The sequence below is a fragment of the Electrophorus electricus genome, chromosome 19 (genome assembly GCF_013358815.1).
Source record: "Electrophorus electricus isolate fEleEle1 chromosome 19, fEleEle1.pri, whole genome shotgun sequence".
Lineage (NCBI taxonomy): Eukaryota > Metazoa > Chordata > Actinopteri > Gymnotiformes > Gymnotidae > Electrophorus > Electrophorus electricus.
In genome coordinates, this window is record NC_049553.1 from 2,630,763 (window position 1) to 2,658,647 (window position 27,885).

A 27,885-nucleotide genomic window follows, 5' to 3' on the forward strand; every position below is an offset into this window, starting at 1 on the left:
TAAAACAGTTTATGTTAAAACAAGGCGGAAAAGTCAGAATATCAATAAAGCCAAAATGAAAAAAGAATGATGGAAAAGGGTTTTTTGAATAAGCAATGACATATCAAGCCTTAAGTCACATGATTCTGATGGCACAGGAGATCTTTTACTGGAACCCACTGGCCCTACAGATGTTCTGATCATAATACATAGCTTTTTAAAGTTCTACTTGTAATTATTATATCTATACCAACTCCCTTATACAGAATAATTCACAGAAGTCTAACTACACCTCATACATACAGCTAATTCCCAGAAGTTCATTGTACCCAACAATGCTAAATTAACCAATAAACCCATGGTTGGCTAAATACGTGTCCAAGCCCTGCTCTCTGACTGGAGCCTCCAGCTTCCATGGCCTACCAAGCTGGCGCCCACTAGAATATCATCTCTTCTTCACATTTGGTTGGGTCTGCCCACATGCAGCCACAGCACAGTAGTAAATTCCAGCATCAGAGAGGCTGAGGTTCCTCTTGGGGAGTATGTACACACAGCTCTGTGTATTTTGAGATTTTCCAGAACCATGTCTGAACCAGTAGACACTGTGCTCTCCTGCACAGCTCTCAGTGAGGAATGTACACTTCAGAGTCACGGAGTCTCCTGGATTCATTATCTGTAATGCAGGCTGCTGGAGAAGTTTAAGGATAGAAACTGGTGCAGCTTAAATAATAAATTAGAGAAAAGTAACTAATACTTAAAATATTACCAAATAAGAAAATCCATGATTCTGTCTGATAAATATCGGCAATAATATCCAATTAAAATTCTTCTTTCTGCATTAACATTTGGGTTGAAAGTGTGACTAACCTTCAGAATCTTTGATCACCAAAACGGTTCCATCTCCAAAAGTAATGATATTCATAAAAGCCACAGCACAGTAGTAGGTCGCAGAATCAGACTGCTCTGTTTTCACAATGCTCAAAGCACAACTGCCATCTTCATTCTGTACAATATAATGGTTTTTGTCAAAACCATTATAAAATGTGGCTTCTTTTGAATAGCGCTGAGAGTCTGCAACTAGTAGTGGTCTTGTTCCGAAAGTCTGCTTGTACCATGAAACTTTATTCATTAAGTCGGAGGAATAATTACAAAGAATTGTCACATTGGCTCCAAGTTCAGCCGCTATTAGAGGGTCCTTTTGCACAACCACCACCACCTGACATTGTGCATCTGAAAATGCAGAGAATATATGCATAAAAATTAAATGAAAAGGACACTATAATCATATGAAAAACAAAAATAGAAAATGTAACTTACAAAAGCAGTCTGAGCAAAGGTATATAATCAAGAACAGGAGCCTCATTTCTCAATGAAGTCTGGAAGAAAAACTTTTAGTAGAAATATGTATGTGTATGCAAGTGAATTTATGCAAGTGTACTTATCAAACAAATCATATTAACAGACTGGTAGAATTCAAAGACAATTTAAACAATTTAACAAATCTTAGTCTGTAATTTCACTTTTATAATATCGACATAAAATCATAGATACTTGATTATTTAATGTAATGGTCACATTTGTTTCATTCCAGTACTTAAAACAAACTGGTTACACTTACATGTTCTGTGTATAAATTTTAGGTGGAATAATCCTTTAACTCTGCCCATGTATTAATTTGCACAGAATAATGACTAGTGAGAACATCAAAGGATACTGACATCACAGTGTTTAATTGGTTGTATGACAATGAGGGGCTGGATCATTTATGTCCTTAAAAACCTAGCTGCATTTGTATTTTTTAAATCACTCTCATTTTCTGGTGATTTTTCTGTTTCCATTTCACTACATTATTAGTATTTAATAAGTATAGTATATTAGTATATTTTCTTGTCAATTTCAGATGCATCATATCAGGTGACAACTGTTGATAAAACTAAGCGCCAACAGCAATGGATCCAGTGCAGCAAATCTTCATATATTTATTGCACTGAATCTATACATAAGTTTCATTGTAATAAAATATATACAGCTATGGAAACCCATAGAAAATGATGTGTCTGGTAACACGTGTATTTGAGTGTAGCAGTAATTTACTTCAGATGGTCTCGCATTGTGCTGAATGGCCTCTTCCTGTCTTTTGTTCTACAGAATGTAACTGACTCCACTGAATGTGGTGATTGCTGGGGACTCAGACAGTCTGAGCTAGTGTTTCTCTTATGTACTCCTCCATGGCCTTGCTTCCTAAGCATAACAATGGGTAAACTTGATTGTGGGGAGATTGTAGAATCAGGGAGGAAATCTATTGTGCAATCTTCTCTATTAGGTGGAAGAGTCATGGCATAGATTTTGATGAAATCTATTGAGATAGCAGAAGCTGTAGTACTCTTGCGGCAGCTGAAGGAGTTCCAATGCATTAGGAAGAGGAAGAGGCCAACCTCGTCCTCGAGGGAGCGGGAGAACCCTCCACACTGACAAGAAACATCTTAATGTGAAACCAAAAACAAAATGAGAGATTGATACACAATTCATTTTTAAACTGTCTTGCATAAAAATGTATTGTAAATGTTAAAATGTCTTTTAACTGTATAGTTAAGACTGTAAGTTTTAATCATTGCACAGGTGTTATCGCTGATTCTTCCCACATGAAAGTGATGGAATAATTAGTGTATAAAAGCCAACAGACCAAACAGTCAGAGGAAGACAGTAAATGATAGAGGCTGTTATAATTACGGAATTGAGAAAGGTGACTTACCATATCATCCAGCTGGCTATTTTTATGTTCAATGCTGTTTCCCTTTTATGTTGACCCATGGAGAAGGGCAGTGATGTGTACTTGGGGGTATTATATATACACACACAACTCTGGAAAAAAATAACAGACCACTACAAAATGATCAGGTTCTCTAGTTTTATAATTGATGGGTATGTGTTTGACCAGGCTGAGCAGTTTTGTTTTATTTTATAAACTACTGGCAACATTTATTCCAAATTCCAGATAAAAATATTATATTTTAGAGCTTTTTTTTAACGAAAATGACTAATGGTCAAAATAACAACAGTTACAGAAATTTCAGACCACAAATAATGCAAAGAAAAAAAGCTCATATTCATTTATAAAGAACACAGTACTAATATTTCATCATAGGATGAGTCAAGAAATTGTGACATTTAACAGGTTAAGGAGGATGCGGGGACGATGCATGCTAAACAGAACATACATTTTAATAACAAGCATGACTCAACACGCATACAAACACGCTACTTGGGTCAAACACTGACAACTTTGACGATTCGACACGAGACTTATATACACTCATGACACACAACAAGGATCAGGTGCACAACACAAGAGGGCGTGACAAAATGGACACAGACACACATAGACACACACACACCCACACAGACACACATTTGAGAGGGGAAGGGCCGTACCATGACAGAGCTCCCCCTCAAGGGCGCGACTCCCAGCCTACCAGGCTGCGGCCCCGAGACCAACGCCAAAAGGCGATGTCGGAGGACCAGACAACCCACCACAGGCCAGTGCGAGCAGGGTAGCAGGGGGAAGGAGATAGGGACGCACACAGTAATGGGCACGGGCACAGACACAAAGGGGAACAAAGTGACCGGTACATTTAGCGTAATAGGGACAGACACGATGACAGGCACATAAACACCACCACACACATTCAATAGTCCGGGGAAGGGGGAAGGAACTCCAACCAGTCCCCCAGTTGTCAGCTGGGTCGAAGACTGACCAGCCTGGTGGGAAGTGTCCTTCGCCAGCCTAGGACTGTCCTGGTTCTGGTACCAGTGCCGCTACCTTTTTGCCTGCATGAGGCTTCGGTGTAGGTGCATATGCTCTGGAGCTCTTCACCTCAGGTGGGGCAGTGACCTTATCCAACAACGGTGCCTCCCTGCTAGCCACCTGGGTTAACCTGCTCGCACCTTGGCGGCATGCCCTGGGCGGTACTTTGGCTGCTTGAGGCTCCTTGCTCTCTGAGCTTTTGGCGTCGCCGTGGGAGGGAAGATCTCTATGAGTGTACTCTTCTACCTCCATTGAAGCTTCGTCCTCACAATCGGAACCACTATCTGACTGCAGACAGACATCGCTGCACTCCTCTGTCTCTCTGTAATCTGTGTCTCCCCTATGATCCTCCAGGTAGGGGTCATAGGACCCAGCAGAGTCCATCTCTGAGTACCGGTCCTCTTTGTCTGGCTGTTCTCCATAGGACTCTGCACCATCCGATCCCGGACCATACACAGGGCCCCCCCAAAATTGAACAGTGGGTTCCTGCCTCCCGGTAGCTCCATGAAGTGAGGCCAGGATGAGGGAAAGTCTTACCACTGGAACGTAGGGGTCCACAGAGTCTGACTCCGAGGACCGGAAATCGTTATACCAGTCCTGGTCGTCTGCCGGGGTTCCGTATGACTCCCCTGCTTCCACACCTGGAGTCAGGAGGGTGCCCAAGAACACGGGGGACTTCGCTGCAAGTGCTGTGGGAGGGCATTGACTTCCTTTCCTCCCCTTCTTCTTCTTACCTTTCCCAGGCATCCTCGGTCGTTGTTTCTGTGACGTTTAACGGGTTAAGGAGGATGCGGGGACGAGGCACATAAACAAAACATACGTTTTAATAACAAGCATGACTCAACACACACGCAAACACACTACGTGGGTCAAACACCGACAACTTTGACGATACGACACAAGACTTATATACACTCATGACAATTACAGGTGTACAACACAAGAGGGTGTGGCAATACAGACACAGACACACACACAAACACACACACACACACACATTTGAGGGGGGAGGGGCTGTACCATGACAGAAATCAATATTTGGTGGAATAACTCTGATTTTTAATCACAGCTTTCATGCATCTTGGCATGCTTTCCACATTGCTGTTGGGTAACTTTACACCACTCCTGGCACAGAAATTCCAGGAGCTCAACATTGTTTGATGGCTTGTGACCATCCATTTTCCTCTTAATCACATTACAGAGGTTTTCAGTTGAGTTCATGTCTGGAGATTGGGCTGGCCATGATAGGGTTTTGATCTGGTGGTCCCTCATCCACACTTTGATTGACCTGGCTGTCTGAGTTGGAGCATTGTCCTGTTGAAAAAAACAATCATCAGAGTTGGGGAACATTGTCAGAGCAGAAGGAAGCAAGTTTAAATCCAACACAGTTTTTTAAGTGGCTTGATTCATGTGTCCTTCACAAAGACAAATCTGCCCGATTCCAGCCTTGCTGAAACACTCCTAGATCATCACCAATCCTGCACCAAATTTCACAGTGGGTGCAAGACACTCTGGCCTGTAGGCCTCTCCAGGTCTCTGTGTAACCATTACACGACAAGGTGTTGGACAAAGCTGAAAATTGCACTTATCAGAGAACTCCAGTCCTCTATGGTCCAATTCTTATGGTCTTTTGCAAAACTCCAGTCTGGCACAACTTTGCTTCTCATTGATGAAGGGCTTTTTTCTAGCATTGCATGACTTCAGACCTACCTCCAGAAGCCCGTTTCAAACCGTTTGTATAATTCACCCCAGCTGCTGCATGCCATTCTGTTTGTAGGTCACTTGACATCATCTTACAGTTGTTAAGTGACATTCGAATGAGGTGGAGATCATCATGATCAGTAGAGAGTTGTTTTTTCGACCTCTGCCAGTCTGTAGCTGTTGTTGTCCCGTGTGTTTGCTGCTTGACCATGGTCTGTAGCTGTATTTTGACTACACTTAATTTTTGGGCAGTCCTAGCACTTTTTTTCTCATCCAGCTGGATCTATAACAAGAGAATAGTGATGACAGCAGCAGTGGTTTTTATACTGTTGCTTGTTAGAATAGGATTTTGTTAAGGTGATCACCTATTCAGCATCTCATTAAGTAGAATGAGGTGTGTCTGTGAAGGAATTCAACAAACACTTGAATGGAATGACTGCTGTATATGTGGAGATGCTGAAAAAATTAGAGTCTATATATATATGTAAACCATCTATGATCCTATGATCCTGTTACAGAATTTCTCTGTTCAGCCTTTCCTCTCTTGTTTGCTGGGCAGACATACAATTTCTCAGTAGGTTGCTGAGCTGGGACACCATATTCTCTTTTCCTGTATGTGTAACCATACAGGAAAATAGTACACTGTAACACATACAGGAAAAGAGAACGTGGTGTCCCAGCTCAGCAACCTACTGAGAAATTGTATGTCTGCCCAGCAAACAAGAAAGGAAATTCTGTAACAGCATCATATATGGCGGACACTGCACCATCAGTTCGAGCAATTTCAAAATACAGATACAGATAGATACAGATAGAAAGGCAAGAGTGACAGCTACTGGGAGGACTAGCAAGCTCTACAATAAACAGCCTCACAACCACACCATATGGTGAATGAAAGCTGCTGACACAGTTTGTTGAGACAAACTGTAAAAGAGAAAGCAAACACTGCAACCTTAACCTGTAAGGCTTGGCACCAGGCCAAGGCCCCCTCCGGCCACCAAAGGGAGGCCTTGAGTCAACCAAACCACTAATCAGGCTTAACCTTATATAAGGGCTAGACCTTATATAAGCCCAGTGACCCAGTCATTCAGTGCTGGGTCTTTGCTAAAGTTTTGAGCCAAGCACCTAGTCAGTATCTTCAGGTATTGAGGTCTGTGAGCCTTCGTGCTACACCTCATTTCTTGACTGCGAGGGTGTTTGTGTATTTACATGTCCCCTCTCCAGTTTTCCCTCTTGAGTCTGTCTCTCTCCCGAGGCTTCCCTTAGCCTTTCAAGTTCCTTCCTGTTTTCTGGTTTTGTTTGGGAAGTTTTAGTTTGGTTTTCCCCAGTGCATCGTGGTTGCCATTTCTTCCTGTGGCATCCTTTTGTTCTCCCTTTTTCCATGCTTGGCATGGTGGTTAGTTTTTCCTTTTTGTTTTACTTGTTCCAAGATCTAACTGTTCTGCACACAGGCCCACTCTCATTAGAACATGTTTGCTCACCCAGTATTCTGTCTGTGTCATCACCTAGCCGACCTGGGTTTGAGCTCATCTTACAGAAAGACCCAACCATGGACCCAGCTCAACAGTGCTATGCCGGTAAGGAAGGAGGTTGTAGGGGGTTTCTCCTTCAATATTCACTGGCTTTCAAGCAGCAGCCCTTTCGGTTCCCCACTGAATGAGCTAAGGTGGCATACATCACCTGCCTTCTGACTGGGCAGGGTCTGGCATGGGCCACTCTGGTCTGGGAGCACTAAACAGATGTTCCACTGTGGTGGAGTTCACTGCTGCTCTCAAGCAGACTTTTCACCATCCAATCGCTGGAGGGGAGATGGCTTCCTGTCTCCTTAATATACCTCAGGGGAAAAGAGCGGTGGCTGATTACACCATCGAATTTTGCACTATGGCAACCGGGAGTGGATGGAACTCAACAGCACTGATTGCCACTTTCCACCAGCACCTCAGTGAGGAGCTTAAAGATGAACTGGTCCACTGAGATACTGCTGCCTCTCTCGATGACCTGATCGATCTGGTGTTGCGAATTGATAATCGCATATGGGAGAGGCGCAGAGCATGGGGACCAGAGATCAGTGGAGGCTCTCATGGAACTCCATGCACCTTTAGCCCTGTTCATATGCCTGACAAGCGGGGTGAGTTTGGACCTCAGCCAATGCAGCTCGGACACACCTGCCTTTCCCGAAGTAAGCGTGATTCACGGATGCCGGAAGGGAGGTGTCTGTACTGCGGAAGCTCAGGTCATCTCCACCCAGCTTGTCTGGAGCTCCAGGGGAAAGGACAACGTCCATCAGGGGTGGGAGGACCCCTGACTGACTCAACTAGTCCTCCCCGAGCTCAAGAGTTGTTAAGTACCACAATTGCTTGGGGAACATCTGAAACATGTCTCCAGGCATTCGTGGACTCGGGAGCGGTGGACAACTTTCTCGATGCTGATTTTGGGGTACCCCTGGCTTCAGCGACATAATCCCCATGTGGACTAGCTGACCCGGTCAGTGCTGTCTTGGGGTTTGTCATATCGGAGCTCCTGTTTGCTGCTACCCAAGCCTCGTTCTGGGTCCGGTCATGGTCCTGGCGGTCCAGACCTGTCTAGAGTCCCCCAGGAATACTGGGACCTCAGGGAAGCATTCAGTAAACAGAAGACCCAACTATTGCCTCCCCACTGGCCATACGACATGATGAATGGTCCCGCTGTCTTTCAGTAGTACATCAATGAGGTCTTAATGGAAGCCTTTGACAGGTACGTGTTCATCTACTTGGATAACATATTGATCTACAGCCAAACAGTAGACGAACACGTTACCCATGCTAGGCGGATCCTCCAGCTCCTACTCGAGAACTACCTCTTCGTCAAGCTGGAGAAGCAGGTGTTCAAAGAACTAAAGCGCCATCTAATCATGGCTCCTATTCTTTGGCTCCCTGATGCAGAGCTTCCACTCATCGTTGAAGTGGGTGTTGGTGCAGTTCTGTCCCAGCGATTGGGAGGGGACAAACTGCATCCCTGTGCCTACTTCTCTTGGTGTCTGTCCCCAGCAGAATGGAACTACAATGTGGGTGACCACGAATTACTGGCAGTCAAGCTCACACTCGAGGATTGGAGACACTGGCTGGAGGGGGCAAACACCCCTTCCTGATCTGGATGGACCACAAAAACTTGGCCTACAAACATGCAGGCCAAGTGACCTAATCTGCGCCAGGCCAGATGGGGACTGTTCTTTTCCTGGTTTGATTTAACCTTATCATATAGTTCTGGCACTAAGAACATTAAACCTGATACCCTCTCCCACCAGTGGGAATCCTCGCCGCCTTCTGCTCTGCTCTCGACCGTTATCCCAAAGGCTTGCGTGGTAGCACCGATCCAGTGGGGGGTTGAGAAGGCAATACTTCAGGCTCCCCTTACTGAACCAGACCCAGGTGAAGGCCCACCAGGATGGCTGTATGTCCCTAAGGCGGTTAGAGCTCAGGTCCTCAAGTGGGGACATGCATCCCCATTTTCAGCACACCTATGAGTCACACGGATGCTTGAATTTCTCTGTAGGCGGTTTTGGTGGCCACGAATGGAACCTGACGTCCGAGCATTTGTGAAGTCCTGTTGCATCTGCGCTCAGTGTAAGGACCCCAGGACAAGGCCCGCTGGTCTGTTGCACTCACTGGCTGTCCCTTGGTGCCCTTGGTCTCATCTGTTGCTCAATTTTATCAAGGGGCAACACTGTGATTTTGGTGGTCGTCGACAGATTTTCCAAGCCCGGCCACTTTGTTGCACTGCCAAAACTGCCATCTGCGAAAGAGACAGCTAAACTATTATTTACTCAAGCTGTCCATCTTCATGGGCTGCCTAGCAACATCGTGTCAGACAGTGGGCCTCAATTCACTAGTCAGTTCTGGGGGGCCTTTTGTCGGTTGTTGGGGGCAGAAGCCAGCTTGTCCTCTGGCTTACATCCCCAATTCAATGGCCATACTGAGAGAGTTAACCAAGACCTGGAACGCACCCTCTGCTGTCTGTCCTCTTCCTGGCCATTCTCTTGGTCTGAGTACCTATTTTGGGGTGGAGTTCACCCACAACACCCTGTGGCACTCCTTTAGGCATGTCACCATACGAGTGCCAGTACGGTTATACTCCGCTCATGTTTGCAGACGTGGGTGTCCGGTCTGCTGGGCAGACAGTCAGGCACTATCGCTTGGCATTCGGAGGGCATGCAGGGCTCTTTTATCTGCTACAGCTGCTCAAAAACGTTATGGCGACAAGAGACGGTGACCAGCACCAACTTTATCGGCCTGGACAGCGGGCTTGACTGTGAGCCAAGGACCTGCCTTTGTGTGGTTATACCCACAAACTTGACCCTCACTACATCGGGCCATTCAAGGTTCTTCGCCGCATAAACCCTTGTTTCTTATCGCCTTGCCCTTCCCCCATTGTTGCGTGTCCACCCCACTTTCCATGTATCTCGCCTTATGCCCGTATTGTGTTTGGTGCCCCCCTCCGACCCGCTGGGTCCGCGCATGGTGGATGGTGCAACGGCATACAGTCAAGCATCTCTTGGACATCCGGCGGGTTTGTGGTGGATTCCAGTATTTGGTGGACTGGGGGGGGATACGGGCCCGAGGAGCGGTCCTGCACCAACAGAGGCAGCTTGGCAGTGGTGCAGCTTGAACCAACAACCATCCGATTACAAGTTAAGTACCTTAACCACTGAGCTGCCACTGCCCCTTTGTATGATTTGGTCATTATACCAGAGTAAATGGAGTACCACTTTGCAGTAGTTTTGCAAAACCTTTTCATGTGGCACAGCAAATAAGCTTACAGAATATGAGAGACATTTCATCTGGGGTACCTGTTGATGCTTGTTTATACACTCAGAGTACTTACCTTACATTCATGGGGTATTTTCTCCTTTGTCTATATTACTTTTATCAAGATGTTACGACCTCGTCTAAGCTGTGAGGCCATAACAAGGAAAAAGAAGTACAAACAGCTAATATAATGGAAGTTGTGACAAAGTAAGCAGCAACAAAACAAACAGAAGAACAAATGGAAGGTGTTTTTCAGTGCATTTTACAGAGGTTATGGTTCATAAAGAATCATACTGGTGCAACTGTCTTCAGGAGTGACCCAAGCCAAAATAACAAACCAAACTCACACTAATTAAATAAAACTACACACGAACTAATCCTAACAACACAACAAACTGACAACAAACTTTCCTAACTCCCTAACACAAAAACAGAGACAAAACTCACACCCAAAAAAACTGGCAGTCGCTCCCTACCACCAGTGTCCAACACCAAGCAAACAATATTTAAACCATCGATTATATATGTATATATCCACAGCTACTGAAGCAGGAGGGGCAAAGCCAAAGATGAAGTCCAAAAATGGGGGAAAAACAAGGTCATACACAAAATGTCATACAAATTTTAAATCACAGCAAACTAACATCAATCAATCAATCAATCACTCTCTCTCTCTCTCTCTCTCTCTCTCTCTCTCTCTCTCTCTCTCTCTCTCTCTCTCTCTCTCTCTCTCTCTCCTCTCCTCTCCTCTCCTCTTCTCGCAGTAAATGGTCGACACAGTTGGCTGGGAAACCCGGCAAGGAACAGGGCGGAGTCTCAATCAGGGTGGAAATCCTGGCATTGGATCTGGAACACACACACACACACACACACACACACACATCCATCCATAACAAAGACATATCTTAGTCATAAATAAAACATCTTTTTTAAACAGTATGATACTGTTTAATTAATGTACTATAACATGATCTGATAGACATGCATGACATAAGGATATAAACAATGTAATCATAAAACACTTGAAAATATTATTAGTATGAAATGTTTCATATATTCCTAGAGACCTTGGATATATAACATAAATCAATATAAAATATCAAAACACCATTTATCATGATTTGTAAAGGACCATTTAAGCCAAAAATCAAATTTTCACAATTTATTCTAGATGTAGTTGATCAGCCATGTTTGAAGTCCAGGTTTTGCTAGTTTAGTTTAGAACTGAAACTGCAAGGCTAACATTACTATCAAACACTAGAAACCAATAGTCACAAAATCAGCATTTTAAATATTTTTCTAAAATCTGAGTGTGATGTACAGGCTGAACTCATTCCTGTAGGTCAGCATTACCTGCTAGCTACTGCAACATGATTCAAACACTGATGAATAAATAAACAGTAGCATAGCTCAAACAGAAAACATATCTCAAACAACATATCTTATTCCGGAATGGCTCACTCAAAGCCCTGACCATAATCCCACTTTATTGCTGTTGTCTCATCTGAACCACTTAAATCCTAGGCAACTATCTCAAAATAAAACTATATATTACTATCCCAAACCCATACATTGCTGAAAGAAGTTTGTGTAGAGGAATACAGGTTACAGTACCTCCTAACAGTAGTAACTGATAACTCTTTTAAATTCTGGATTCAACATACTTTTCAAATTAATGACCTTGTTTGTTTAACAGTAGAATTACCAAGATGATCCTTTTGACCAATTTAAATTGATGTAATTGAAATTGATAATTACATAACAAAATAAACCCCAACCATGTCTACCAATAGTTGACTTATATTAGTGTATATGGGTCTATACAGTATTTCAGATTTCAGAGAATTTAAAAAATGAGTAGTTCTACCATAAAGGCCATACCAGACACACTGACTGTATACAATATTAGATTATGTGATGAATGGACACATTTTATGAAACCTTCATGTTTAAGTGCAGATGATTGTAAAGGGTTCTCATATATGCTGTGATCGTGAATAGGTAAGTAAAATGTATTTATAAAGGTTATTTATGAATATGGAATGGCAAGATTTGGTAGGTTACAGGAAAAAGAAAAGGGACAATGTATACTGTAGTCAAGATGACATGTAGAAACAGTCAGGAATTCAGGAATTAAGGTCTCTTAGAAAGCAATGAAGGCATGTACTGGAGAAGAAAGAAGGTATTAATACACTACAGAAAGAGAGGAATGTGCTAGTGCAGCCTTCTTTAGGAATTCTTTCAATTATATGAAGACCTTATTTATTAAGGAGAATTGGTGATTTGAAGAGCTGGAAAAAGTTAATCAGATGAGTATTTTGAGGCTGTACAGAGAACAATAAGGAAAAGGAGATGGAGTTGCCACTACATATTCCAACCACGGGTTAAATTGAGTAGTAAATGGATTTTAGCCCACCAAAGTGGAGGGAGGTTCAAGATGTGGAGCGTCATGAAAATGCAGTTTCTGCACAAGGACCTAATGGAGCTCCGTATCGGGTGTATAAAAAGGGACCTGAAGTTTTTGTGGAAGTTGATGGTCATAATCTGAAAGAAAGGGATTATTCCAAAAGAGTGGAGAATAGAAGGAGGTATCCTTATTCCAAAAGAAAAGGATTCCATGGTTATAGAATATTTTCAGCCTATAAGTCTTCTTAATATGGATGGTAACATTGAAATTAGTGTGACAGTGTGGACACTGGCAGCATACTTGAAGACAAATAAAGTGATATGTCAGTATCAGGCATTTCTGGATTTGCAGGTTGTTTGGAGAATAGTAGTATGATCTGTCATCTGATTCAGGCAGCAAAGCAATAGCATAGGTACCTACATGTGGTTTTCCTATATATAGCTAACACATTTGGTTCAGTTCCACATAACCTCTTATGGAAAATGTGTAGATTCTTACAGGTTTCAGATAAAATTACCACTCGTTAAGCATATTTTGAAGATTCTGTTCTAATACAGCAGAGTTGGTTACGTCCTGGCTGAGATTGAAAATGGGCATGATGGCTGGTTGTACCATTTCACGTTACTATTTATAGTGGAGATGGAGGTAATAATGAGAGCCCTGAAGTGGGTTGTGGGTGGAAGAGGCTACACGATGGCTTCTGGTTACCTCAGGTTAGAGCATACATGGCAGACATGACAACACTGACAACTACTGTGCTGTGTACCTGGTGGTTGCTAGGGAAGATAAATGATAATCTTAGATGGGCAAGGACGAAGGTTAAATCTAAAAAATATAGAAGTCTAATAATTGTTAATGAAAAACTTGTGCAAGAAAATTTCATAATGGAAGGAGAAGTGACATGAGTTTACGTAGATGGTACAGTGCAGCCCTAAATGCTAAAGAGCAGGTTGTCAGGCTAAAGGCAGAATTGTTGAAGGCTATTAATAGTACTGAGTAATCATATCTTACAAGCAAATTGAAATTGTGATGATAGTGTCTCCAGTTTGGCATACTGTCTCATATTAGATGGCCACTAACTAATGTGTGTATGAGGTCCCAATTATAGTAGTAGAGAGGCTGCAGAGGATTCTGAATAAATCTATTAGGAATAGGCTGCATTGTTTATGTAGTATAGCATGGTATTGGATGGGAGTGCTGGGGGTACCACTGACAATCTTAGTTGAGGAATTTAAATGTGCAAAGGTGACTCTCGAGTTTTTTTATGGATTGAATGTTGTAGTGATAAAAACAGTTGCACTAGTGATGAAATCAGGGAGGAAGTGGAGTCCACAAATGGTGGAGCAGTTCTTTAGAGTAAAAGGATGCCATTGGATGAGTGCAATGGGAAAACAGGCCTTGGTTCAAGTAATTCCTGAAAAGCATTTAATAAGGCCACATTACCTGAAAGAAGGTGTATGAAGGATCATTTCAGCAGAAAGAAGATGCATGGTGCACAGCAGAGTATTGCATGGAAAGCAAGCCCAATGGATTTGCTGGGAAAGTGTGGATAAATAAATAAAGTGTTTAAAGTATTAGAGTGTTTATTTGATAATAAGCAGCTATAAGTTAACATGTCACAGATTGGTAGCAGTAATAAAGCAATTACGTGCAAGAAGGGCAACATGTTGTAGATCGAGCGCAAGCTATAAAGATGAGTAGATATGGTAAAGTGTAAGACTGGAAATTGGTAAAACTACAGGTCCCACAGTATTATTGCATTAACTGTGCTGAGGCCAGACATGGTGTTGTACTGTGAAAGTAAATAGATAATTGATATTATTGAGTTGATATTATCAATTCCATTTGAGGATTCTGTAGATGAAGCTTGAACTCACCTACCTCAGTTTGTCTTTGGGACAACACACAGTGATGTCCACCTTCACCATAAATGGACTAGAGGGATCCAGGTTCTTGAGAAGAGGGGCCATTCCGAACCTCTTTGTCAACATAGAGAACGCTTTCTCTGACTCGGGGGTCCAGTCCAAATTCTTTCCATGCAACATGGAAGTGAGAGGAACAGCAATACAAATGAAACTTTGGCTGGACCTGTAGTAAAAACTGATGGACCTGTGGTAAAAAGGGAAATGTTACAGTGCTTTCACAGAGAGCATTTTGGGTCATGAGTGCACTGCCTCTAACTTGTGGTCATCCATCTCTATCCCCTCAGATGTAATCCAGGAAGGAGAACTAATCTTGTTGGAATTGGCCCTTCTCCATGCAGTATAGGCAGGTACTCAAAGTGGCTTCAGATTGTACTGAACTCTGCCTTCCAGTCTTTCCCTTATGAAAATGAAGTTATATATACTGTGCAGGTGAAGCTTCACAACAGTTTGGTACAGCTATTTATAATCTATGCATGGCCTTAGACTAACATCCTTTTTAGCAAAAAACCCTGTGGACAAAGGGGAAGTAAATGGTCAAATAAAACCTTGTTTATAGGCTTCGTCAGTGTAGTTCTCTGTGGCCTGAGATTCTTGTAGAAAAAGAGAGGGTAGACACTAGCCCTAATAGGAATTGTATTTGCACTGAGATCAACTGAAAAGTCCAGGGTTGATGTGGGTGCTGGGTGGTTTGGTTTTGTAAAGCCATCCCTGAAATCCATGTAGGTTGAGGGAAAGATTGGTCAGTGATTTTTACCTTTCAGGTCATGCTTACTCTAGCAGACCATGAGACCACTGCATTTTGTGGTTGATGTTCAATGCTTTAGGGTATGTGTGATAAAAATGATCAGGTTTCAAATTGTGAAGGGGGATTATGTTATGAGTAATATAGCCCCTACCAACAGGTCTGCTGTCATTGTTTTTAATATTCATAGGATGAGAGAGAAGTATACAGGAAATGTGTAGTTCTCACATTAAGTTCTTGTCTATGAAATTGCTGGTTTCACCAGAATTTAGGAGAGCTAGAAGAGTGAAGGGTCTCTAATTCAAAACATTAATTGGAACAGCAAACATATGATCTGAAACAGCATCAAGGCAAGGTGAGGCAAATTTATTTGTATAGCACTTTTCAAACAGTGACAATTCTAGTGCTTCACATTGACTTCTGGATGTAATTAGTTATCTCCAGGATGTAGTGAATGTGTCGCAGGCAGCAGAGAGGAAGTAAGAGGCAGGGTAGCAAAGAAATGCTCTTTATTATCCATAAGAGAATAACTAAGAGAAGCACTGACAAGCAAAAGAATCCTTCTTCACAAAGACAGCACAGCGATTTGTAGAGACTCTCTGATCCATAGTCCGCTAATGTGCAGCGCTATCTTCTGGGACCTGTGGGTTTAAATAGGTGGAGAAGAAAATGGGGAACAGGTGAAAACAATTAATAAGCAGATGATTGACAGCGGTACAGCTGAGTGGTGTGATCCCTAGCAGGAGTGGGTGTGTCCCTCCTGCTGGATGGCTGGCCAACCATGACAGAGATATTTATCAACTTGGGAATGTTTTCACCAAATATAAAATATTACATTTTGTTGATTTAAATAGAAAACTAAATGTAAAGGAATAAAACAGAATATTAAATAATGAGATGAAAATTTAGTTAATATAAATATGCTTCATAAATGACATAAAATCATATGTAACCTATAATGTGTTGCTTTAAAAGATGAAAATAAAGGCAGAATAATGAGGAATTAAATAGTTCACTATCAGAGGAAATACTAACCCCAGAGCTCTTGCAAGTGGGACATTGGGCTTCTATTGTCATACTTTAAGAATATCGTTGAAACAAATCATCATGCAAATTAACTCCTCAAGGGACGACACTTCATCCCGACACACCAGCTCAGTTTGAACATGCTGATATAACTAATTTTGAAACATATTGCTAACCATACAGCCAGTGGTCTGCCTAGGCTCTGGCTATGGGGCTATAGCCCTTGGGCTTTTTTCATTAGTCCTGCAACTTTTCTAATACCAAATTTACATTACTAGGTGAACTTTGAGTAAAACCACTGTAAAATATAACCACAAATTCACTCACCAGGACTAAAAATGGCAAAATGTAGCATCAGCTGCCCTGCCCTGCCAAACTCAATTTCAAACTAACAAACTCCACCTCCTTTTTTCTTTTTTGTCTTTGAATCTCAGACTTCTTGTGAGTAATACAATGGTGACACACAAAACAATGAGAAAGGTAATGTTAATGTTTACATTGTAGACACTTTTGTAGAACATTAATTTTTCTTACCATGAATAGAAGATACTTCCCATCAGCAGGCTGTTAGACAGTTTAGTGAGTCTTGCCCCTACACCATTGCCATTACGCATATAATGTTAGTGTTCCAGTGAACCTATTATTTATTCACTTTTCTGGTTAAGGTTATGATGTAGTGAGGTTAGAAGTGTTGTATTTATGATGATGTTCTTGAAAATAAATTGGAGAATCAATCTAGTGTAAAAATTATTCTACATTGTGGGAATAACTATTGGTTTTGGCTAACACTAGAGTCAGAGCCCTGACCTACCTAAACTGGAATAAAATTGAATTACCCATCTCTTCCAGCCTGCTAGATGGCATTAGTTGATATAATAATTCATATTAAAATGGTGTGTGAAACTATGGAAGTAGGTTAGTAGTGAATAGAGACAGGCAAGAAAAGAAAAAAATAAACCAAAACTAAATATAATGGTAGTAATTAAAACTAGCTTCACATAAATTTACTGGCAGAAAGGTACACAGGCCACATTTCATAATATTCTCCATTTTTAAAAGATCCTATATGTTTTCTAGGTGGACATAAGACATTTTGTTCAGTAAGCAGGATGGAACACAGAGCAGTCTTGGTTTTTCTAAAGGTTTTTTCCTCATGTTGTAAGGAGATTTTCCTTGCCACTGTCACCCTTGGCTTGCTCATTGGGGCTTGGACTCAGACATTTGTAAAGCTGCTTTTTGAAAACAACTGTTGTAAAAACTACCATATAAATAAATTTGACGATGTGACTCATTGATTGTTTTCCAAGACTACCCTTGCTGTGACTCCAAAAAGTAAGATAAGATCAGATATGGTTTTGTGCAAATTGTTTAGCTGTATTTTTGTATTGTGGGTAATAATGTTCATTTATCTTATGATAAGAAGTAGTAGTCTCAGCCTCAGATGGCCTGCTCACACTCTGTAGTTGGTCATCTTGCATGTTAATTAAAAGTACACTGAACCTTATCAAATGTATGACCCTAATGTTGGTATGTTATGTATCATATCGTATCTCTGTTGCTTTGTGTAAAATGTATCAGAAAACACATTACCTGTGAAACCAACAATAACGGGCAGAATAATTTGTTTAGTGTGTTTAGCAAAAAATACACAGTAATGCAGGCGTTTTTTGAATGTTGCAAAAATTGTCAGATATGCTTGTATTTTTCAGTTAACATCATGGATTTTTATCTTGCTATTTAGGTGTACTGGTAAAGTACTCACATTAAATTAATCTCATATTAAATTTACTTGTGCAATGTAATAGAAATTTATAGTTTCAGTATAGTTCTAATATATCAAAGTACCTAAAAGTAAGATCACAGTTCATTCAGAGTGTGGTTTCATGAATATCTGGTAAAGATTTCACAGAGGAACATTTCTTATTTGGCTGAGCCTCAGCTCTCTGTGCAGTCTAGGCACAGAAGGCACTTTACTTCGGTATACCACTTCTGCATACTACAGTTGAGACTTCTTAAAATGAGAGTTACTCCTGATAATGGTTTCTCACAATGGGCTACAAGTTTATTTAGCTTATAGCTAGCTATGTCGCTGTAATATAGTTGTTTACATGAACCATTCAAAGAACTTGACTCACATCATTAAGCTTTCCTAAAATGTGGGGATACATGTCCATGTTGGTGATGATTTTGATGGATATTCATTTCACTTTAATCTGTATATCAACATCTTGACTGTCTTTGACTCTGGATATCACAAACGTTTCTGTGTAAATCTCACAGCTGTGCAATTTGATAAATCAAAGTCTTCAGCCTGAGGGAGAACAAGAGCCGTTACAAACTAATCACAGGACAAAATACACACAGAGCTAAAAATATAATTCTGTATTTTGTACAAATACATTATTGTGGACAGATCCATGTATATTATTAAGAAAATGAACGCATGAATTTGCATAACAGATTACCCTGTTACCTGATTTATGTGACTTTGATTGTAATTGGAAGCACCTTTATGAAAAAAATACGACTATTAATAATATTCCTGGTAATAAACTACTAATATTTACCTGTAGTAAGTGTTTACATCAGATTGTTACACATTAGCAATAGTGAAAGAGAAAAAGTACCTTTCTGTTGATTTTTAAATAGAATTCCAACCAAAACTACCATAATAACGTTAAATATACTGGATGTTGCCAGCGCAATAACAATCCAGTGATTATATTCTGAAATCATAAAAAATATTGTGGATCAATATCACACAATGTAGGGGCAAAGGTGCCCTCTAACTAAAACTATGCAATGTAGTCATTATTTCATTATTCTAGGAGATCTCCTGTTTTATAAAAATTCATACCTTCAACATCAACTTTAGTTCCATTTCCAAAGAGTATTTCCCCACATGCAGCCACAGCACAGTAATAAGTTCCACCATCAGAATGTCTGGTGTAACTCCTGGGAAGGTCATAGACACAAGTCCATGTAGGAGATCCACCATCAGAGTCTGTCTTACACTGATCACTCCTGTTTCCATAAGTGTAAATGATTCCTGGATGAGATTTGTTTGAGCCATGTCTGAACCAGTAGACACTGTGTTCTCCTGAGCAACTCTCAGTAACAGCTTGTAGTGAACACTGGACTGTAGAATATTCTCTGTCCTTGAAAACCATTTCAGTCTGAAGCTGCCACTTGATCTTTTCAGCTTGAAAATTTGTAAAAACAGCAAGTAATGAAAGAGAACCATGAATCAGACCAAAGGAAAAAAAGAAGCAGAAGAGAAAACCTGTGCACACAGTTACCTTGAAATAGCAGAAGGGTCCCAGATCCAAACTCTACAACATTTGCCTTCACTATTCCACAGAAGTATGTTCCAATGTCATCTTCTGAGACATCATTAATATTGAGGTCAAACATTTCTTCACTTAGAGAAACAGTGAAGTGGCCATTGGCAAATGCTCGAGCAAATCTGTACTTTGTACCATCCTCAACTGTTCTCAAAATGTACTGAGGCACCTTTCCTAAACTCACCTTATACCAAACTAAAAAATGATTTTTTCCATATTGAACTATGTTTTGGCCACATTTAATTGCCACACCAAATCCCTGCCTAACTGTGTGTACTTGAACTTCATTGACTGTAGAGGTTTTAACTGGAGAGAAAAAAAGGAAATGTTTAATGGCTAGAATCCACCAGTTATTTATATGTACCATGTACTTAACAGGTAGATTGTAGCAAAAACATACTGTTTATTTCAAATATGACTTACCAGTTATGAAGAGGCAAAGAGTGAAAAAATGACTAAACATTTTTACTGTTTAGACAGTGAGATAGTAAAATCTAATGAATCAGTACATTGTTCAACTATGCAACAGCAAAAGAGGCTTTGTGTTGTCTGAATGGATATTTTAAAGTTATAAGCAGATTTGATTGGTCCAGTAGTTTTGAGGAAATGCTATGTTGTAATTTCCCACTACAGGAAGAGTATTGCCGTGGTGCTATTTAAAGCAGTAAAGAGGTGAGCCAAAATGGGGCACAGAAAAACTTAGAAGAGCTATGTTGTCCTGTAGTGCTATCACATGAAACTTTCATCTTAATTTATTTGGTTTGTTTATTTCAGCTTAGTTTATTTAACAAGTTTTAAACCACTAGACTTTTGTTTTAGGCACAGTGAGCCTTGAAAACAATCACATCAGGTAATCCATAACAAAGTGCTCTAATTACAAAACATTTTAAATGTTGAACTAAGATCTGCGTGTGATGTGGTGGTTGAACTCATTCTTGTAGGTCGACTTTACCTGTTGGCTACTACAACATGATCCAAAAGACATGAGTCAACAATAGCATAGGTCAATCAGAATAACAGAAACATCTCTTATTTGGAATGGCCAAGTCAAAATATGGGGTTGCCCATATTGTGTTGTTAATGTCATTTGCTTTTCCTCTCAAGTTGTTTTGATTTGCACAATACTGTGGAAAAAGGTCATGTGGATGATCGATTGCCTACCTCAAAGTTCAATGTTATTATTTAACATTTTCAATAAAGAATTTATTGAAAGTGAAGTTATTTGCCAAGTGATTACTGGATAATTGTGTATCCTGACTCAGCCAGGTTACAAAAGTCCACTTAAACATGTGACATTTTGACGTATGTGCTTTAGATTAATTTCTTATCCTTCTGCTATTACCAACACAATTCTGGTTATTTATTGCATAATACCATCTCATAACATGATGTATGGTGTAAAATGCTGCACAGTATAGTGACATAATCCTGGTCAGAAGCATTTTAATCAGCACTGTTTCTGTGCTATGGTGAGGCCTAAACCCTGACTGAAAGACTTAATGTATCTGGTTCTTATTCAGGTATGAGGTTAGCTGCTGAGCTGCAGTTTTTTCTAAGATCTTGGAAATAAAGGGAAGGTTTGAAATCAACCTGTACTTTGACAGCTGACTTGGGTGAATGTAAGATTTAGCACTCAACAATATACCAATTGCATAGAGGAAAACAAATATTATGGTTATAGCAAAACTAATCTCAGCTTATTGCTTTCTTCAACCCAAAACCCTCCACCCAATGAAATGTTACATACTCATACTAGTTAAACCAGAACCCCAAAAATAAAACAGATGGCAGGCCTGAGTTGTTGCTCGGGAACACTGAGGCCAAAACCACAATGGCCACTTCACTCTAATAAGCTCAAAAATAAAAAATAAAAACAACAAAAGAAAGGTACCTTTCTAAAGTCAGTTCTGTAGGTACAAATGTGAATCTCTCTCCTGAGTAGGATCTGCAACACGCCATCACTAGACATGTAAATGCGTCACACTCACTCTGAGCACCTCAGTGACCCAGGACATTATTCAGAAACTACCTTTAGCCTATTAGGCTAATACATTGATATGCTACTTCTCTACCCTAAGTGAAAAAAAAAAAAAAACTTCCCACAACATACTCATAAGACATTGTTAGACACAAATGGCAGTTATGCAAAGATTCTCAAATCACCACTGTGCTTTAGTAAATTTAATTGATCAAACTGGAAAACCATCTTGCTACCCACCACATACATCTTCACATTCCTCCCTCTCCAAAAAACTGTTAAAGGGGCAGTTACACAAACATCACTATTCATCCCTGGATTACCAGATCATGTTTGCAATACATTAAACCACTACTAAACACATTTTCAGATGGGCTACATTAGTATTACTGTTGCCTTTCCATCAGCCAGACGCAGTCTAGCCATTCTCCTCTGACCTTTGGCATCAACAAGGCATTTTTGCCAAGACAATTGCCACTTACCAGATATTTTATCTTTTTCAGACCATTTTTTTGTAACTCCTAGAGATGGTTGGGCATGAAAATCCCAGTAGATTAGCAATTTCTTAAATACTCAGACCAGTGCACATTCAAAGTCACTTAAATCCTTTTTCTTCCCCATTCTGATGTTCTGTTTGAAATCCAGCAGGCCATCTTGACCTTGCCTAAATGCTTTTATTTGCTGCCATGTGATTGGCTGATAAGACATTTGCGGTAATGAGCAGTATATGTAATATATATACACAGCATCTAAAACCACAATACCACCATATAAAATAGTATTTAATTCAGTATTTTTGTCAGCTTAGGTCATTTAATGTCACAAAAGTTATGCATTTAGCGTGACATTCATTTAGTAGTATTTAAAATGTGCCCAAACTTTTTGATCATGTAATAGAAACATGGTATCAGTATGTGGGTGGTTTTCAAGAGTACATAGCTACTCATAGAAACATGGTATGAGTACGTGGGTGGGTTTTAAAGCATGAACGTCCTTGGGTGCTTCGCAAAATCTAGTATGTAATTTATTTAGGTGCTTAGCCATATTTCTATTCCTTGTGGTTTCCTAGTTCTAGTGTCCTTTTGTGACTTGCTTATGCCTTTCTGTTACCAATTATGACAGATTCACCACTGATAATTGTCTGCCTCTGTTTTAAACTCTTCTGCTTCTATTGACTGAAAACCCCAATAAAGCCAAAATAAAACAGCTTGGACATTACAGCATTTTAATATATGCAATTTAGGTTAGATTTTTGTTAAAGATATGGTATCAAATCATTACATCTGCATATTTTTATTCTATGTATATAGAGAAAATGCTTAGCTTCTCAATAAAAGCCACCATATTTGCCATTATCCTCTCTAAAGATAATACCATGTTAAACTCAGACTGCAGGGTCAGTGGGTGAGATGAGAACAACTGCACTTTTAAACACATAGGCAAGTTATTGAAAATGACATAGGATTCAGTGATATCTCAACTATGTATATGATACTTTCTATTACAACAAAAAAACATTCAAAATATTGGGGTTACAGGAAAAGCCCTTTCCTGATTCAGACGCTACCTAACCGACCTCCAAATATCTGTTAATGTAAACAGTGATGCATCCACCCACACATAAGTAAAATACTCACTCAAGGCACTCTGCTTGGAACTGTTTTAAACTAAACCTCTCAGTGGAATGATTCATAAACATTAGTTTCTATTTCGAATGACAAATTTGTATATCAGTTAATGTGATGTTGCATGGAGCCCTGTTGCCTGTGTTACCTTATAGCAGCAAAACTGTTATAACTCATTATTCCAAAGGCTATCCTGCACTTTGTGAATCATATTATTTATATATAACTGTTTTCCAAACAGTGCTATATCCATGTTTACTTCTCTTTGCTGAGCTGCCCCTCTTGTCTCTTCTAATGATGATGAAAGCTTGACCCTGAAGGAGAGATCCTGTTGAGTGCCCTTCTGACCACTATGATCCCTCCAGCTCTACCTGATTGGCTCCTCTGTATAAACCACCTACTGAAGAGTTCACAACAGTGAACAGAACCTCCACCACTATCAGTGGCTCTTCTGTTTAGTCTGTATTTAGTTTAGTTGTTTCTTGTGTAGACTCTGAGCCTGTATCCTCTTAATGTTTCTCCCTCTTGCTCTTAAGGAGTTTTTCCTTGCAACTGTTGCTTTGGCTTGCTGATTAGGGGCCTAAACCAAATAATTTTGTGGCAGAACTTCAAAACCAGAGAAAAGTATGCAGAATACTGAAATTGTGTACAATTATAATTTAAAATGATCCAAGACAATGACAAATGTTACATACTAAAAGTATGTCTAATTTTCTACTTGGACGAGCCACCGTACTAAACAATATCCCATGTGGTGAACATAAACTAAAAGCATACCAAGCACATTAGTACAATCATGGTTTTATTGGAAATATACAGAAAATAAATTTTAAAAAGGCACAAACTTTTTTTGTGGTAGGACACTACATGAACCCGTACTATATCTAGCTATAAGTTGAAATTTGTGATTTTCAGACCTTAATGAATTCTACCATGTCTGTTTTAATAACATTTTAAAACTGAAATAATTTACTGATTATATCCATGAAATAATTCGCTGATGACATATGATTGTGCCATTCAGAGTACTGGACTCACATTGTTAAGCTCTCTTAACCACGTTCATGTTGGTGATGATTTAAATCTGTACCCATTTCCCATGAGCTAAGAAACTTTAATCTGTGCATAAACATCTTTGACTCTGCATGTTGTGGAGGAGGAAGGTTTCTGAGTAAATCTCACAGCTGCATAGTTTAATATAGTTGAGTCCTCAGCCTGACAAAGAATATGAGCTGTTATAAACTATACATAGGACAAAATACAAGTAGAGTTTAAAAAGGATGTTTTTTTAATCTGCACTTTTTAGCTATAAATATAACAAATGCATTGTTGATTCTAGGACAGATCCATCTTTACCAGTAGGAACATGAATGTGCATGATGGGAGACCAGTTACCTGATTTGTATGATTTGGGTTGTAATTGCAAGCACCTTTATGAAAAAAACAGAACTTTTTGTTCTGTATACTTTTATACTCTGTATACTCTTAGCAATACTTTAGAAATGTCTACATATAGCAAGTTTTTATATTTGTCAGATCGGTACATAGTAGTTAAAGTGAACTTACCTTTCACTTGATTTTTAAATAGAATTCCAAACAAAATCACCATTATGACAAGTATTATAGTTGATGCTGCCAAGGCAATAACAATCCAGTGGTTATTTTCTGAAATTATGAAAAATATTTTGAATTAATACCACACAATGTATTTATAGGCAGATATTTCCCCATACAAAAATTATACAATTCAATGAAGTTCCATTATTTCCAATGTGCCTCCAAATATTATAAAAAGTCACACCTTCAGATGCAGCTTCAACTGCAATTCCATTCCCAAAGATTATCTTTCCACATGCAACAATAGCACAGTAGTAAGTTCCAGTATTAGTGAGGCTGAGGTTCATCTTGGGGAGCTTGTACACACAACTCTGTGTAGAATAGCCAGCCTCAGATCTCTTCTCACATTGATCACTGCTGTCTACATGTGTGTAAATGATTCCTGGATCAGATTCTCCATGTTTGAACCAGTAGACACTGTAGTTTCCTACACAGCTTGAAGTATCAGCTTGTACTGAACACTGCATCATGGTAGATTCTCCCCTCCTGATAACCATTTTAGTCAGAGCACTGTGGACATTCTTCTCAGCTTTAAAATGAATTAGGCAAAACAGAAAAGAGCAATCAAAAAACTAAAAGTGGTGTAAAACAAAATACAAATGTAAACAATGTTGGCCATGGTGTAATGTTGGAGTAAATTATGCATGCTGACACAGCACAACTCTATACCTTCAAACATCAAAAGGGCCCCAGATACAAACTCTGTAGTACTTGTGCTTGTTTTTCCACACAAATATGTTCCTACATCATCTTCTTTAATTTCATTAATGCTGAGATCAAAAACACCATCCACATTAATACTGAAGTGGCCACTGTTAAATGCAGGCTCAAATCTGCACTTTTTATTGTCCCCAAATGATCTCACAATATTCTCTGGCAGCTTTCCAAAATTCTGCTTGTACCAGGCTAAATAAATGTTTTTGTTTTCTTCAGCCATGTTGAGGTCACACTTTATGGTAATATTGTCTCCATGCTTTACTGTTTTCATTTGAAGCTCGGAGATGTCAGATGTTTTTACTGTAAAAAAAAAAGTGTTAAGGCTTTGAAGTGTTTAAAGGCTAACAAATGTGTAATGACCTTATTCAGCTTAGTAGCATGAAACATAAAAATATTAAAGCAGAATGACACTCACCAGTTACAAAAAGATAAAAGGTGATAAAGAACACAGCCATTGTTCCTGCTGAAGACAATAGTGAGGTTTCAAAGATTGATCTCTTGTCAGTTCAGTAGTAGGCCATATATGATTGGACAGTTTGAAGTTGGGGATGGATTTGATTGGTTCAGTAGTTTTGAGGAAATACAATGTTTACTTAGAACTAATTCACAAGCCATTTTAGATAAACAAACAAAAAAAATAATATTGCAGCATTTTTAAAACTTATCTCTATATAGCAAATTTGATACCTTTGTATATGGTTATAAAAGAATATAAAACCCTTTGACACAACCCACACTTAATGTTAAACCTTCACAATATTTTAAACACCAGAATGAATAATAAAACTACATAAAATGGTCACCATTATCACTCAGCCAAGCAAAGAAGAGGTAAACATTAAAAATAAGGTAACAGGGATTCAAATTGCACAAGTACAGCAAACTGAAAGAATTCATAGATTATTTGCCACAGTGAAAGTTTTTAGAGTAACAAACTTTAATTTAGGTTTAAACATACAAGATCAAAACAAAGGGCTCAAAGCATGTTCATTTTCTCAACTGACTTAGTCAAATATAATATACAAGAACTTATCCAGGAAGAATCTTTTTACTATTTAGAATCAAACCTACTTGAATAGGACACAGTGACAAGTGAAGAGCTTTTCACTGAATGTATTATTAAATCACATGACCAATTGAAATGATCAAAAAAGAAAAACAAAAACAACACCCTACTCCAACCATGTAAGATACAAAAATATTAATAAAGAAATAAATAGAAAAATAATCACTAATTGGTTAATCCCAAAATATTCATATCCAAAGACTTACCATATTTCACTTCTTAGAATAGGATTTTTTATAGCCAAATGCAATTTCATACAGAGGAACAATTTATCAGGACTGCTACCATCTCTCAAACTGTACTGTAAATGGGAATTAAGTGTGTGTGTGTGTGTGTGTGTATGTCTGCTTATCTGGTGTGATGATTGCCTCTAGAAGGCCTGCCAGCTGACTCTATCCAACCATGGGGCCCAGGGTCACCATTGAGCATGTCAATGCTTCTGGACCTATGCATTAAGTGGCAGTCATGTCACAATTTCCTGCTGGCTTATTTCTTGCTTAATGACCATAGACTATGATTTTGGGATTGCCCTAAAAGTAACTCACTACACACTTGAGTCTGGCTTCACTTCTCTACACGTTACAATTGGTGACCACAGGACCACTGCTGGCTAGATATTTTTGGGAAGCAGACCTTTCTCTACACCGCACTGACAGTCCTGGTACTGGTATGAATGTGTAACCCTAGTAATTTGGAGAAAGCAAGGAGGTGATTTTTTCCACACAGTTTTCCTGGTATATTTAAACTTTGCAATATAACAAGATTACTTGAACAATTATCTCTGTTCTAGAATGGCTAAACACATTTTCAAACCCTTACAAACATTTGTTCTGCAGACCCAGTTGCAGGCTCATTTTATTTTGCAGTTATAGGTAGAGTAGACAAAGGCACTGTCTGAATATTTAGTCCATACAGGTTACACAAAGACCTAACATAAATGACAATCTAAACCAAGCAAACATTACAAAGGGATATTTAAACACACAGGCAAATGAGGAACAGGTAATAGACATTAACTCAAGGGGGATTAGAATTCCAGTCAGGTCTCCAGGTTTCAGTGGCTGGAGTGGCACATGCCAGGAGCCAACAGAATAGGTGGCTCTTAGGTGGCTGCAATGGAACTTCAGAATTTTGCCCTCACATTCTTGGAGCCTGGGCAGTATGTCATA

General features: G+C 39.7%; 2 protein-coding genes and 1 gene segment (V, D, J or C); all 3 read right to left on the reverse strand.

The window, feature by feature from the left end:
- Nucleotides 1-424: 424 nt before the first annotated feature.
- Nucleotides 425-1,342, reverse strand: LOC118240119. The segment is given in 3 exon segments: nt 425-690; nt 847-1,209; nt 1,297-1,342. Coding segments are annotated over 3 exon segments (675 nt in total).
- Nucleotides 1,343-15,744: 14,402 nt separating this feature from the next.
- On the reverse strand, nt 15,745-20,266 carry LOC118240090. Of its 3 annotated transcripts, XR_004775265.1 has the most exons (7): nt 20,137-20,266; nt 19,669-20,019; nt 19,227-19,571; nt 18,997-19,095; nt 18,843-18,877; nt 18,505-18,680; nt 15,745-15,984 (listed from the first exon to the last, which is right to left on the reverse strand). XR_004775265.1 is itself a non-coding variant. In XM_035519744.1 (6 exons), exons 1-6 carry the CDS (start codon nt 20,174-20,176, stop codon nt 18,621-18,623), a joined length of 930 nt encoding a protein of 309 aa, XP_035375637.1. In that variant the 5' UTR covers nt 20,177-20,266; the 3' UTR covers nt 18,404-18,620. The 3 variants fall into 3 exon arrangements, 2 of the variants coding, with proteins under 2 accessions (XP_035375637.1, XP_035375638.1); XM_035519744.1 differs by lacking the exon at nt 15,745-15,984 and having other exon boundaries at nt 18,404-18,680; XM_035519745.1 differs by lacking the exons at nt 15,745-15,984; nt 18,843-18,877; nt 18,997-19,095 and having other exon boundaries at nt 18,658-18,680; nt 20,137-20,264.
- Nucleotides 20,267-24,419: 4,153 nt separating this feature from the next.
- LOC113569116 lies at nt 24,420-26,124 on the reverse strand. Of its 3 annotated transcripts, none has more exons than XM_035519748.1 (5): nt 26,066-26,124; nt 25,603-25,950; nt 25,118-25,462; nt 24,883-24,948; nt 24,420-24,531 (listed from the first exon to the last, which is right to left on the reverse strand). In XM_035519748.1, the coding sequence occupies exons 1-5, from the start codon at nt 26,103-26,105 to the stop codon at nt 24,527-24,529; spliced, it is 804 nt and encodes a 267-aa protein (XP_035375641.1). In that variant the 5' UTR covers nt 26,106-26,124; the 3' UTR covers nt 24,420-24,526. The 3 variants fall into 3 exon arrangements, with proteins under 3 accessions (XP_035375641.1, XP_035375640.1, XP_035375639.1); XM_035519747.1 differs by having other exon boundaries at nt 24,883-24,981; XM_035519746.1 differs by having other exon boundaries at nt 24,420-24,746; nt 24,883-24,981.
- Nucleotides 26,125-27,885: the final 1,761 nt, after the last annotated feature.

What these genes read in the sequence shown, in the direction of transcription:
- LOC118240090 (XM_035519744.1), bottom strand. Translation starts at nt 20,176, where the DNA reads ATGTTTAGTCATTTTTTCACTCTTTGCCTCTTCATAACTG. An exon ending in TCTTTGCCTCTTCATAACTG is followed by an intron (nt 20,020 to 20,136) that starts GTAAGTCATATT and finishes TTTTCTCTCCAG; the next exon opens with TTAAAACCTCTACAGTCAAT. An exon ending in ATCAAAGTCACATAAATCAG is followed by an intron (nt 18,681 to 18,842) that starts GTAACAGGGTAA and finishes GTTCTCCCTCAG; the next exon opens with GCTGAAGACTTTGATTTATC.
- LOC113569116 (XM_035519746.1), bottom strand. Translation starts at nt 26,105, where the DNA reads ATGGCTGTGTTCTTTATCACCTTTTATCTTTTTGTAACTG. An exon ending in GGCCCTTTTGATGTTTGAAG is followed by an intron (nt 25,463 to 25,602) that starts GTATAGAGTTGT and finishes TTCATTTTAAAG; the next exon opens with CTGAGAAGAATGTCCACAGT. An exon ending in AGTTGAAGCTGCATCTGAAG is followed by an intron (nt 24,982 to 25,117) that starts GTGTGACTTTTT and finishes TCATAATTTCAG; the next exon opens with AAAATAACCACTGGATTGTT.